We start from the raw sequence: 15,113 nt of genomic DNA, 5'->3' as shown, positions 1-15,113 counted from the left end.
ACAGATGTGGAGAGCTACAGACTTGACTGCTGACAGGGAGGGATTGTGCACTTTTATACACACTACAGTTTGGGTTATGCCAAACTATGGTGACTTATTCCACACATGCTTTTGTTGAGGGTAGTCCCATGCAGCAAAACCAATGGTTGGTCTCAGTTATTAAGGATATTACGAGCTAAATTTATCGTTGCCACTCTCCACTGCCTGTTGTGCTCAGGCTGGTTCTTCCTTGTGGTGATGGAGGAGGTCAGAGCAGCATAGCTGTCATAAATGATCTAGTCTCTGTGGATTGGCTGACTGAGATGTTGATCTGCACTTTCTGGCTTAAGATGAGGGACATGAATCATGACACAAGTGAACTTGTCGTACACAGATCACAACACAATATGTCTTGTTTGTCACTGAACTCAGGTAAAAGTAATTCATCTGATGTGAGTGTGGTTTTTCTACATGAACACTTTATATCAGTGCTTCTACAAGTGCCATCTAGCTGATTGATTTATTGATTCATAAATGCTCATTGTGACCTTTCAAATCTAATTCCCTGTTTGATTTGTATTATTGGCCATATTCTAATAAGAAGCCTTATTTTGATCCGCTCCCATTTGCTCAAATTCTCTGTCCTCTCCTCCTATAGGACAGGGCTGCATATGCACACACACACACACACACAAACTGAGCGGTAACACAGATAAAGAGTTGAACTTGTTGACTACTTTCTCAAACTGGCTTGCTACTCCATATCCTTGTGGAAAGCCTGGGTACATATCCACATTATGTAGCAAACACGTTCTGCACCTACATCTGACAAGCGCAGCTGGTGCCTCATGTTTTCTTCTATACTGACCTTGTGACTGAAGCACTTCTCTACGGAGAAGTCAGCACTGTGAGCGATCACAGTCTCACTGGGGAGGACGGCGTATGCCAAGACCTGGACTTCTGGCGCCATTTCTGGATGCACATTCAACTCAAAGGATATTCCACCCTCAGTCACTAAAAGGTGAAGTTAGAAACAACAAGTATCATCCACATGTCTCCATGTAATAAAATAGCAGTACAAGTATATTTTCATTCCATGTATATCTCAAATATAAGATTTTCCAGACTCTTGATTAAAGCCCGTCTCTGCTCACCCGGAAGGTCTTGAACTTCAATCTGTTTAAATCCTTGCATGATAATGGCTCCTCTGGATAAGACCTAGAGAGTTTGTGACAAAATGGCAGAATGAATGAGTCATGCAAAAATAAAACCTCATTCCCTGGCACAATAGATCAGTGGTTCTCAACTGGTCTGGCGGGGCCCACCATCACCCCTTAATGACAAGCTGCGACCCAAATCGAGGAAAATTTTCAACTTCTCAAATTTATTTAATGAAAAGATGGTGCAGTTTGAACCTGAAATAGTACAGAATGTGTATGACAACACAAAAAAAACAAGTTTAATGATAACCAAAACGCGAGCAGGTGGCGATGCTAGAGAGGGGAATATTCCCTTTTACACTCAATTAGCTGCATTTTAATAAAAAACCCAAAAGTGCATCTTAAGGACACAAGGTAAAACACCATATATAACAATTCAGTAACTTCAGCCTTTTTTAACAGACTCAACAGTGCTTTCATGCACAAACATGAAATAAAAAAGTCCAACTACATTACATTTCATTTAGCTGACGCTTTTATCCAAAGCGACTTACAATAAGTGCATTCAACCATGAGGGTACAAACCCAGAAAAACAAGAATCAAGAAAGTACAATTTCTTCAAAAAAGCAAAACTACAAAGTGCTATAAATAAGTGCCAACTACTGAGAAGTAGTTTCAAAAAGACTCCTCACACTCCTTAACAAAAACTGTTAAGGAGTGTGAATAGGCTGCACTCCGCTGCATAAAAAATCCCCTTAAAAATAAAAGCACAGGATTTTTTTCTAAACATTTTTTTTTGCCCAGGCACTGAAAACGGGTCCTGACCCACCAGTTGAGAATCACTGCAATATATTACAAGTTTATATCAAAGGTTTTTTGATTTAATTTAATGAACATTTATTTATAATCAAAATGTATTGAGGGAGGCCCTCATTTGAAATGAAGTCAATTGAGGGGATACAATAAAATACACACAAACAGATAGATAAATACAACTCACCAGGTAGATCGCCATTACGGAGGCCCCTTTCTCTCCAACGACAGTGTATTTGATGGAGATCTCTTCTTGTGTGTCACAAGACAGTGGATTTGTCTTCTTCACCACCTCCAGGGAGCTGACTGTTTGGGTGTCAGCAGAGGGAGGTTGGGTCATAGACACTGAGTGATGGCCAGTCTCGTAGTATCGAGTTCTATAACCAGAGTAGCCCAGTGTTGGTGTATTACTAACCTAGATCGTAGAAAAGAAACACGATGAAGTGGAGGAAAACATTGGAAAGTGAGTTCAGTGTGGCTGACGAGTTATCTCTCACTTACGTGCAGGTTGATCTCTCTATTGCGTTCAGCTGTGGAGAATGAGAAAGTGGCTACACCATCACTGTCAGTGGTGAGATTGTGCAGCAGACGTGAGGACCACCTCTCACCTTCAAACAGGAAGACCTGCATGTCAGCTATGGGTGTATCATTGAAGTGAACCGCTTTAACCTATTACGGGCAGAGCATTGTGTCAGTGAGGATGCACATCGCTTTGGTCGAATGACAGTGACGACGTCAAGGGAAAAATCTGCACTTACTTTTCCCTCCACATTTGATCCTTTGTCATAAATCTTGGGTGTGTCGATGAACATGAGCTTTCCAATAACATATGAAATCTGCAGTCTCTTCATTTGTTGGAGGGAAATACCTATAATGGAGTCCTCCATGTTACAAGGATGTATGTAACATGTTGTTCAAGTAAAATATACTGTATAAATTTGCTACAAAATATCTCTTTGATGTATGAATAAAATATCAAATATGACAAAGACATGCCTGTCCCTTCCTCTTCCACTTCAACAATCAGAACCAGGTAATCTTGTAGCACCTTTTGGTCGAGTTTTGTGAAAGTTGTCATCTTGAAGGTAAAAGTGGCACAACCTTTCTTTCCCGTCTAAAATCACAAATGAAATAAGATTAGATGGATTTAATTCAAATTTAAACTCCTTTCATTCATTCAGTTTCACTTAACGTAGTTCTCAGCATTTACAGTCTGAGGGTCATGCTCTCCTCAGACAACTACGTTCTGCAGAGTGACATGCAAGTTTAACCTGGCAAATGTTCGGAGCACCAAAGTAACCACCTAGTAACCATTAACAAATGCCATCGTAATTAATGTGAGTATTGAGGACTGAAACTGCCAAAATAAAAAGGAATAAATAAATAAATCATTAAAGAAAATCTATAATAAACATAGACATAATTAAATATCTACATGCATTTTTTAATTATTTTTATTTTCACAATTATTTATTTATGTCCTAACATCCACTAACATTAACTGGCGGTAGATATTAATTAGTGGTAGAACAAGGGATATTCTCCATCTTGTCCTATGTTCTAAAAAGGGAAAGTGTTTAGTTTAAAAAGGCATAGAGGTAATGACGTCTGATCTACTGGCTACTGGCTTGTATGGCAATGCTATGCAAGCCAGTAGCCAGTCAGATTTACCTTTAGCCTCAGCGCACCCTCATGTTCGGCCTGTATCATTGATTACAAGACCAAAGCACTTGATGAAGCTAAGGTGCAAAACTGAAGTTATGTCCCTAACATCCCCTGTTGGCCACTAACACCAGCTAACATCTACTGGTAGTTGGTTCCCTAAATTGTGCCTAAGAACTTCAAACAAACAAAGGAATATTCAATATCTTGTCCTATGTTTTAAAATAAAATATTAATTTATTTTTTCTAAATGCATTTAACTTATCTATTTATTTGTTTATCTCGCAAGCATGCAATTATTTTTCGTCTGCATATAAAAGTAAATATATAAATAGATATGGTAAATGAAGTAAATGAAGTAAATTAAATAATGAAAATGAAAAAATACAAAAGTGTGGTGAGGGAAGGAGCTGTTTATATATTTATATGTAAGTATCCATTCATTTTTACATTTGTTCAATCATTTATGTATTTTATACTTATTTATTTACTTATTTGCTTCGACATTTATGTTTAGATTTTTTTCGACATCTATTTTTTCCTGTATTTCTGTGTCTGTATGTTAACGAGGTGGGCGGGGTTGACTCAGTCTAATGCTGGCATTTAAGAATAATAAATAATTAGATAAATCAATAAGTTAATGAACAAATTAATATTTGAATGAAGTACATGTCACCATGTCACTGATACACAGAAAAACACAGTTACATTTTGCTTCTTGTTCCTGCTGAGAGATGATTCTGTCCACTGTACCTCCTTTGTCTCCTCGTAGCATGGGGGTGTTATGTCAGGCAGTCCCTCTGGATTATTATCAGTAGTAACTATAGAAACCAAATAGCCACTAAAAGGTCGGCAGACCTTAACTTTGACACTGCCTGGCACAGGTTGTCCATATGTATACCTAAGCAACACATTGTGATTGTTGAAAAGGAGACATCCAATCACCAACTGGATCTTATTCAGAGTTACAGTATTTTGAGAGTGCACATGTCAAGCAAAGGATTTGACTTACTTTGCACATATTTCAGCTTTTATTTCTTCCTGCTCAATACTGACGACATCAGCTGCCATTATTTTTGCATCAAATTTAGGCAAAACTGTGGATGAAATATGGTTGTTACACATTATTGCTACATTGCGGGTAGATGGAAATGGGATTTTTTTTTAAAATAGCCATAACTTACCATATTTCTCCACCTTGAAACTGTGATATATTTTATCCTGGCCAACGGTTACAATAACCTTGTAGATTCCTTCCTGGGCCTCAGAGTTCAAGGAGTAAGAAAGTTGCAGTATGCTGCTATCGGCTGTTTTATTCAGCCACTGTGCAACTCGGTTATCATTAGAATCCTGTTTCATAAAATAAATGGGAAGGAACATGTGTTTGACACAAAATGAAACTCATGTAAAGGGATGTCACAAAGAAATACAGCGCTCAACATGCTGCTCAGCATTTCATATTCTCCTTCTGATCAAATTTAACTATAAGCCCACACTTTAACTACATACAGTATTACTTTTCAAACTACTCTAAAAGCCTTAGCAACACACTGTCCAATTACAGACACTGTATATACAGAAACAAATAAACATTTCACTAAAAAAAATATTTAATGTAGTCTGACAAGAAATCGTCGGTAAAGGTAAAGATTTTTCATTGATCAGAACATATTGACTTGATTTAAAGGGCCCATAATTTACACCTTTCTGGATTTTAATTTGAGGTATTGGTACCCCTAAGATTATATATCAGTGGTTTAAAGTAAAAAAACTGCTGCAATGTGTATTTCTATGTCCTCTCTTCTGCCTCTCTCTGGAGCTGCTGGCGGAACAGGCTGTTTTCGCATGCCTCATTCATTATTTATGAGCCCCTCCTCAGAAGCTGGACTGGTATCGGCTGAATGGGGTCGCGAGAAGATTGCGATTCCATGATGACATCACACGGAGAGGAGGTACGAAACGTAACGTTCCTGTAACATATTTCTTAGAATGGACTGAGTGAAAAAGTCCGTGGAGTGACTGTTTTCATACTTTGAGGGTCCCTACTGACCCCCTTCAAGTAATTACGGATAGTAAAAGCCCAGAAAATGTATTTTGCACAATATGGGCCCTTTAAAAAGGAAAAGGCACAAATATGTAAAAAGATTTAACTTTCATCATTGTTGTAACTGTTGTTCACATGTAAACCCTCTTGTTTCAGTGAAGCCAAATTTTATAGGTTGGTAGCAAAATCTTTAAAACTTAATTTACTCTTAAAGTTTTAGAATTTTGAAATACTGACATGAAACATTTTGTTGGCTTGTTCACTCAGCTCGTGGGGCACTTGATGATTTTGGGAGGTTTACATTTTACCAATATGTACAAATCCTCTACCTCCAGTATACAGTGTGTTACAGTGTGAGTGTATTATAGTGTGGATGTTAGACTTACCTCAACTTCAATTATATTGTACTGCAAGAGAAGAAAGAAAGAAACAATGAGAACTTTGTTGAAAGACATGTTGCTTTACATTGATCTCATCATGCAGTGTCCAAACAGGGTGGGTAGGAAATCAACCAAATCAATCATTAATTTGATTGTTAAGTCTCATAGGTGGCACTTTAAGTTTTATTTTCTTCAATAACATGTTGCGATATGAGAAACTAGTGTTAGCGGCCTGCAGGTCTATAGACTCTGCAAACAGAGTCCTGCTTGTACTATTGACCCTTCATCAGGAGCTGACCGATTAGAGACATACAGTAACTGTGGTTAAAGGGCAAATCTATGTCTGTCACTTCATTACATAACTGATGTTCAGTTTAACCCAGTCAGCCAAATTAAACCTGCACCGTTGTCACACAGAATCACTGATACTGTGGTTTGTGAGTGGAATCTACAAGATGGAGACAGTTCAAATACTCACCAGCCGATTGGTGGGTCTCATCCTGCTGTCCAGTGTGACGACTCTGAAATGCACTGAGAAATTCAAAGAGGTTACATGAGGCTTTTGCTAAATATCCTGACAGGCCACTTAAACTGCGGTCTGCACAGAGCTGATAACGTTACTATCTGTTACTGTATGGCTTTAAAATCATTCTCTCTGTTATCTCTCTGTTTCTGATTCCCTCAGGAAGCCACCAAACACATCAGACCCGACTTGAATTGAAATGAAAATACCAGAGTAAAATTAAAGCAAAACATGATAAAACAAGATTAAATGTATTTTCTTTATTGATCTGTCAGACATTTAGTCTGTCACCATCCGCCACGATTATTCTATCCATACATAAAACGAGTCAGCTCGTAGATCAGGTGAGAGCCAGGTGTTTCCCATCACGCCCTGAGGCGTCAACGAGTATCTGCAGTCCCTGACCCCAAACACTCCATTGATTTTAAAGGAGAAAGCTGTCTATAACTGATATACAGCATATTGCGCACAACAACATAGATCATTAGATCTAAATTACTTGTTTGTCCAGGGAGGTAGATGGGTTTATCTGTTTGGACAAACGTCATCGGTTGGTAGACAGTGGCCTTGACTTTCCTCACTTCTTTTGAGTAAAATGTTTCGCCTTTCACCTCCACCTCAAAGTTGTACACCTCTTGATTCTGCACCAGGGGAACCTGTGAGAGAAATATGTGTTAATACTGAATAAATTAACATGTCTTTTGAATCAAAGCCTTTCTCATGAGCTGACCTTGAAATCAACGCAGTCATGAAACTCCTGACTGGAAGATTTTCTCAGAAGGGTTGTGTTCATTTCAGCAGAAATCAGAGTGATGGTCATGTCCAGAGTCTCGTTGGCCTTCAGGAGACTCGCACAAAATTTGGTTTCAGCTCCAGCCTCAAGAACTGCAGGGATGGCTACCATGTAATGCCTATAGACACAGAAATATACACACATGCCATTGGGCAGCCTGTCACACTGGATCTCACACGCAGGGAACACCAACACAAACTTCTGTAGCAAATCAACAAGATCGAAACCCTAGTTCGAAAAGAAAAGTACACACACACACAAAAAAACAATAACAGGCAAACTTACGGTTCTGCCAGGACTTGAGCGAGACACATGCAGCTCAAGAGGACACAGAGTGTCCATGTCCACATCTGAATCCCAGGACGACCCATGACTGACTGAGATGATCCTCACAGTCAGCGTCTGTTAAATAGCCACTGATACAGAACCCCCGCCACCCCACCCTCCAAACACACACACACACACACCTACACACAGACATATCCCCACACACACTCTCATGCAACTGCTCTATTTAATTTCCAGTAAGTCTTGACTCATAAGTCAATCATTTATAGTCTTAGCGTATGAGACTGTGTCAGAGATGGCTTTAAATATATTTAATATTGTGTATTACGGTCTGACTAAAGTGATATTTCACAGAGGGTTGACCTGAGAGACCTAACAGCCTCTGCTGTGGTGCCATAGATTCGATGTTGAATTATAACAAGTGACAAAATAGAAATGGTCTCACATCATTTTTAAAAAAGATTTAATGTTTTGGTGAACACAAAGCAGGAGCTGGAACATCAGGACAATATTCTAACTGGGTGTAGATGTTCTAAAGCTATTATATTTTGTAAGTGTTTATCTTGTACATTTTCCTGTAACTCATTGCCAGAGATGCTGTTGTATTATTGTGTATATTCCACCATTCAATCTCAGATCAAATGACGCTGCTGTAGACACAGGTTCATGAGTGATGGAAAGGTGATGAGTGGGTGAACACGCTAAAATAGCAAGACAACAAGGTGAGAGAGCATCTCAGTTGTTGGTGTGTTTTTGACATCGAACATGACACACTGGGGGGAAAAAACTGAAAGACAAACTCCTCTGCTAGCAATGCGAAAAGAGTAAATTTCTTTTTTAGTGAATTTACAATTACTTAAAAACTTGCATACATCCACTAATTTTGGTGTAAAAGAAGGATACCTCAGCTGCAGGCATCCTTGTTGGGTTCTGCAATGTTGCCCTTTACCCAGCGGGGGATGTTTGGTTTTGGCATGCTAACATCTCTGACTCAGGCCAAAGTAGACTTTTTTCACCAGTAAGTAAACCTGTGGACTGATAAAGTCCTCAAACTTTGCTGATGGATTACAACACACACAGAGATGTGCGATCTATTTAAAACATTCAAACTATTTGTATTTGCTAAAGTCTTTATAAAACATATATATGCAACTGAAATGAATATGCATGCAATTCATGCGGGCACTGATTTGTATCTGCATGAATCAGCCCCCTTCTGTTCGCAACTCTCTGCAGCTGCTTCGGCATATAAGACCTAGAACAGGATCAAGTCTGATCCAGGTTACACTCAGATACAAGTACATATAATCTGAAGGTAAACAGCGACTTTGATGACAAAGTCTTCAGGTTACTTTTCATACTGGTAAAAAATTTGCAATTACAGCCCCTGATCTGATCTAGCAAACAGGTCCTTTTTGACCCATGCTCTTCTGTTGCATATAGTTTATTCTGTTCAAACAGGAAGTTAATTATTGCAAAAGAGAGAGAGCACAAGCGCAGCCTATTTTTGAGTAAAAGCAAAAACTAAACCAAACACGTTGTGTAATGCCTATTGGAGTGGAATTTTTCTTTGAGATTATCTGCTGCACCTCTGGTTTACCTTCGACCCTGAGAGACTTGTAATATGTTGATGTTGAACACAAACCGTGAAACTGCTTTAATATGGGCAGCTTAGCGTCTCCTGATCTTTTAAATTTACACTCACCCACAATATCACTGAGGTCTGCAGATCAGATGCTTCTGGAAGTCCTGAGAAGGAGATCAGACCCTTTCGGTTGTTTCTCCTCCACATGAGGACCTCACCATAGTCTCTGGCTTTTAAAACAGGTTGAAATTTGTATTTATGTGATTTTATTTTATTTTACTATTTAGTTTCTACTTTGTTTAATTTAATAAAATGTATCTTCCCTGTTTTAGCTGCACAGCACTTTGGTCAACGTTTATTCATGAAAAATTAACTTCTTTCTCACAAATTGTGCAAACTGTGGGTTTATGAATTCAATTTCGAGGAAACATACTAGGTTGTAGTGATGTGGTTCAGGCTGTGGGCAGTGCTTGTCAAAACAGTTAAAAAGCAGATTTCCTACTGCATTATGTAACCGAATTGGATGTCTTAGAAAGAGATCTTACTTACCTGATTGTTAACCAACACCGACAACGCCACCTTGGGACTTTCACCCAAAGAATAAACAATACTACCAGGATAAACCTGATTGATCCCCACAATTATACTAATCTATTAAAAAGAGGGTTCCCCATAAATACAAAGATCAGTCCATAAGTGAATACAGAGACGTGTTTAAATTATAAAATATAACAATTTTTACTTGGTCAGAAGTTCATTTTTTAAGACAATTCTGTATTATTCCTTTTCTATAAAAATGTATATTTCAATACCAGATATAAACATTTGGAAAAATAGAAACCTTCTAGAGAAGCATACATTACGTATTGTTGAGGTAGGTAAGTTGAGGTAGGTCTAAAACAACAAGGGCTATTGCAGGGCAAGTGATCGCAACCTCAGTACAAAACACACACTGCAAACAGCAAAGAAAAAGAAGGGGAAAATCTAAAGAAAGGTAAATCACACTAAATAAACAAATGCCTTAGGGTTAAAGACACACTCCTGCAATATCCTATGCCGCCATCACCACCACTAACTCAACAACTCTGCTTTTAATCCATCTGTTCACATACACAAGTGCAAAGAAAACCTTAATCTGATGCCACTAAATGCAAAACGAAATATAGTAAATGCTGCAACTTAGGGCAAACAAAAAGTAAACTAACATAAAACTAACTATAAGGCAAGACAAGACTGGTAGCATTTCATCTCGGCTGTCCGTAAATTCCCACGACCCCTAAAGTAGCATCGAATAGCTATTAACATGGTTGTTGTGATCCGATAACAAGTGGACAGCTCTGAGTGCGTGCGTTCACACCTGACATTAAAATGTGGCCCATGTGCCTCGTGATCGGATCTTAGATCAGATCTCACCTCCCCGCTCTATACAAACAAACAAACAAACAAACATGTAGGTCATTTCTGTTGAAGACCAAGTTATATTGTTTTTACCCAGTCTGACTACACAAGTGTGTCAGATGTCACTGTGTGTGTGTGTCAGTTTTAGCACAAGCGAGTGAAAGAGAGTTAGAGAGACGAGTGAGGAGTGTCTGAATTAATATTTTGCAGCTGCACTACAAATAAAGATTTTACCAATTTAAAAGGTTCAGTGTGTAAGGTTTAGGTGAAAGGGATCTATTGGCAGAAATTTTATTTAAAATTTTAATGTTTTCACTAGTGTGTTTCATCTAAATTGTACAATTTGTTGATTTCTTTACCCTAGAATGAGCCCTTAATATTAAAAAATACTTTACATTTACATCAGGAGTAGGTCCTCTCTATAGAGGCCACCTTGTTTTTTACAGTAGCCCAAACTGGACAAACTAAACACTTTTTGAGATTTAATGATAACTGAAGGCTACCACTGGTTTTCTTCCATGTTTGGAAGGGGAGGGTGAGGTGGGGGTATTTAGCTGCAACATGCAACTTCACCACAAGAGGTCACTAGATTCTACACACTGACCCTTTAAGAAAAGTATCGATCATTATGTGGTGATCAGTGTTGATATTGTGGTGGTGGTCACAAACAAATCGTGATTGGATCTTCACACCTGTATTTAGAGCTGTCTGCTTGTGATCACAAAAAACATATTTTAATTCCAGGTGTGTACGGGGCCTTCTAACGTGCTGATGGAAACAACCACCACAGCACCAAATCCACAACCAAAGATAGCCCCCAATCACATCAACTATTTACTTCTGTTTGAATATAATTTGTTTAAAACAACTTACACTGTTTTGGGGAATTACAGTCATAAAACTATAATTACTTCCCCAATGTTGTATGCCTCCACCAATCAGTGCAGTTTCAGCCTACATAGACTTTATTTCCAGACTTTTGAGGTCAACGTGACCTTTGACCGCTGAAATCCAATTAGTTAATTGAGTCCAAGTGACTAAAATTTGAAGAAAATTCCCTAAAGGGAGACATTAGATATAATGTTCCAGATGCCAAAAACATGATTTGTGAGGCCACAATGACTTTGACCTTCAAAATATAATCAGGTCATCGGTGAGTCCAATTGAATATTGGTGCTTAATGTAAGGAAATCCCCGATTAGTACTCCTGATATATCACATTCTCAAGAACATGAGGTCACCATGACCTTTGACCACCAAAATATAATCAGTTCATCTTTGAGTCCAACTTAACATTTATACCAGATCATAAGAAATACCCTCAAGTTGTTTCTGAGATGTTGCATTCACATATCAAAAAAAGGTTTTGTAAGGTCAGCATGACCTTGATCTTTGACTTTCACCAAATTCTAATCAGGTCATAATAATGCCTCCAGCCACTGGCTGTTGCCCACTTGGAGGCGTAAAAATAAACTATATATTTTTAGATATAAAACAGACATAATACGGAAAGTATTATAGAACAGAAAAGGGCATTTTTGATTTTGGTCTTTTGACTTAAATTGTTGGAAAAACTAGAATGAGAATGCTCAAAGTAAATCAAATCAAAATCTCTCTCCTTTCTTGCTGTCCTTTTACATCTCGTCTCAAGACACTCCTAAAAACAAGTGGAATATGACATTATCTCAGTCTGTGGGCAGAATATGTTTCTGTTCTAATAAACAAAATGATATTTTTCCATTCCTCGGGCTAAGCAGATATGACAAAGTAAATGCACTGAAGCCAATTTAAATGTCTTTTTGGTATTGTTTCTGTTCCCGCTACTCTCAACAGAACTCTAAAAATAGATTCACCACTGATCCAAAATAGAAACAATTCCATCATGAGATAAAAGCTGACCTGGAGGAATCTTTAATAATAATACCATAATAATAACTCAAAGCTTTTAGGAGATAGTGTCATTTCTTTCTTTTGCTAAAATGATCGGGTTTTATTGAGTCGTCAGACTACTGCTTATACTACAACTTGGCATGTTTGCTTTATTATGAATAACTGAAGAGAAATTCCTACTGAAATCAAACCACTATTAAACAGTTACCACACCATGTAAAATAGTCAACTGTGTCAAACAAGCAATTAGCCGTGTCCCCTGACCTGAGTTGTGCAGGTTGATGCTGCGTAGGTTGGGGAAGAGCTGCTGCAGGACGTCTTTGTTGTCCTGGTTGGATGCCAAGTTGTTGTTGGACATGACCAGCGTGTCGAGGCTGGGGAACATGGAGCCGAACTTGCGGACTTCGGCCCAGTCCTGGAGGCTGTTGTCGGTGATGTGAAGCAGGCGCAGGCTGGGACACGCCACACTGGAGGCACTGAAACTGCTGTACTCATTAATGCACAGGAACAACTCCTCCAGCCTGCAGGACGACACAGGACAATGTAGGGACTATATACTGTATACAACAGAAAACTGCCTTCCTCCACTTAGAATGTACAAACTGTAAATTCTCTTCAGTAATCAACTGAATGGCCCCTCCCCCCGCACACATGACCTAATAAAACCAGTCACTAGAAAGCACTTTTGCTGTGGTTTACTCCTTTAGTCTTTGTGTAGATTATCTCTGGGTGGTACTTTATGTTTGCCTCTGTGGGACCTTGATGCTTAGATTTACAGACAGGGATTTTAAGATGGTGACACCGATATAAAAACCACACAAATTTCCTCAGTCCACTTCTCTCCCTCTCAACTTTATTGTATCCTGCCAACTTCAGATTTTATTATTTAAATATTTACATTTGATATTAAATAATACTCACTAACTTATATTTTGTTATTTTATTAGCCAAGGAGGTTATGTTTTCATCTGTGTTTGTTTGTATTTAGCAGGATTATACAAAAACTACTGGACTGATTACCCCAAGACCTGGTGGAGGGATGTGGTATCAGGGTCACTTTATTTAACAGTGCAAGATAGTGGAACTTTTGTTGACTTCATGGATAATTTATATCCAATAAAAATCGAAATCATACAGTCAGTGCTGATGCTATGAACAAGAAGGAGATAAGAGCCAAAATAAGCATAAATTAGGATGTCATCTTTTATGGGTCCGATTTTCCACCACTGGAGAACATTGGAAACAATGCAATGCAGCAACAAGACATGGACTGAATCTAAATGTCCATATTTAACAGACGTAAAGTCAGGAAGTCTGCAAGTGCTGAGGACTGTCCAGATCTGCAAATCTGCAAGGGGGCTTAATCTGACTTTCTGTGAACGTCCAGTGAGTCTGCTTGAAGTGCAGACTTTGACTGGGAATATGGATGTGATGGTGTAGAGCAGGGGTATTCAACTAAAATTTAAAGAGGTCCAGTTAGAGAAAATTTATTGAAGCAAAGGTCCGGAAGATCATAATGTCTAACTATTTAGTGTGATATATATTTAAGTAGCCTAGTAGTTGTATCAACATCTGCATGTACTAAATGCCTGACTGTCAAATCAAATTAATTCAGTACGATTCAAAAACTTTTTGACAATATTTATTGTCATGTAACATAGAACTGAACATATATGTATGATTTCAGATATGTATAATATTCTCTCATTAACTAAATAAAAGTAGGGCTGCATTTCAAAATAAGAGAAAATAAATAAAATGTGAAAATTGTGCATGTTCAAATAAAGGGCTTAACTTCAGAAAAATAAAATAAAGGGAGCAAAAGCTTGAATTTCCCTTTTTCTGTTTCACATCTTGACTCAAAAGTCTCAACCAATTTTACAGATAATAAATCTCAACACATCTTAACAATTGAACAGTTTTAGAATCACTTTTTCCCCTCTTATATCCCACTCCCCCACTTTTTTCGTATTTTTTCTCCCTTTCTCCGTCTCACTCCTGTTTCTCAACTTTCACCGTCTCACTCCTCTGTTTCTCTCCCTTTCACCGTCTCACTCCTGTTTCTCAACTTTCTCCGTCTCACTCTGTTTCTCTCCCTTTCACCGTCTCACAACTCTGTTTCTCTCCCTTTCTCCGTCTCACTGTTTCTCTCCCTTTCTCCGTCTCACTCCTCTGTTTCTCTCCCTTTCACCGTCTCACTCCTGTTTGTCAACTTTCTCCGTCTCACTCCTCTGTTTCTCTCCCTTTCACCGTCTCACTCCTCTGTTTCTCTCCCTTTCTCCGTCTCACTCCTCTGTTTCTCAACTTTCTCCGTCTCACTCCTCTGTTTCTCAACTTTCTCCGGCTCACTCCTCTGTATCTCTCCCTTTGTTTTCTCTACCTGTATCGCTATCTTTCTTTTTCTTTCTACCGTCTTTTCATGTGTAACTTGCCTCTAACTCTCTCATCTGTCTGCACTGTAGAGTCGCAATGTTTACCGCCTGGAATGCACAGACTTGATTGGCTTAACTCGCATGCAATTGGTCTGTGCATTTCCTCATCCGCTAAACCACTACCGTAAAGACTACAAAAGCTGCGCCGGTTACAAATAGAAGCGC

At 38.6% G+C, this 15,113-nt stretch overlaps 1 protein-coding gene across 1 annotated transcript in view; it reads right to left on the bottom strand.

The window, feature by feature from the left end:
* LOC124851625 (alpha-2-macroglobulin-like) overlaps positions 1-15,113 on the bottom strand; it is a 52,972-nt gene that overhangs the window by 13,208 nt on the left and 24,651 nt on the right. The window contains 3 exon segments of the mRNA XM_047339513.1: positions 848-993; positions 1,134-1,197; positions 2,141-2,368. Coding sequence (XP_047195469.1) covers positions 848-993; positions 1,134-1,197; positions 2,141-2,368 — 438 coding nt within the window.

Source organism: Hippoglossus stenolepis, chromosome 4 (genome assembly GCF_022539355.2).
Source record: "Hippoglossus stenolepis isolate QCI-W04-F060 chromosome 4, HSTE1.2, whole genome shotgun sequence".
NCBI classification, from domain to species: domain Eukaryota; kingdom Metazoa; phylum Chordata; class Actinopteri; order Pleuronectiformes; family Pleuronectidae; genus Hippoglossus; species Hippoglossus stenolepis.
This window is presented reverse-complemented; position numbering and strand designations above follow the sequence as displayed.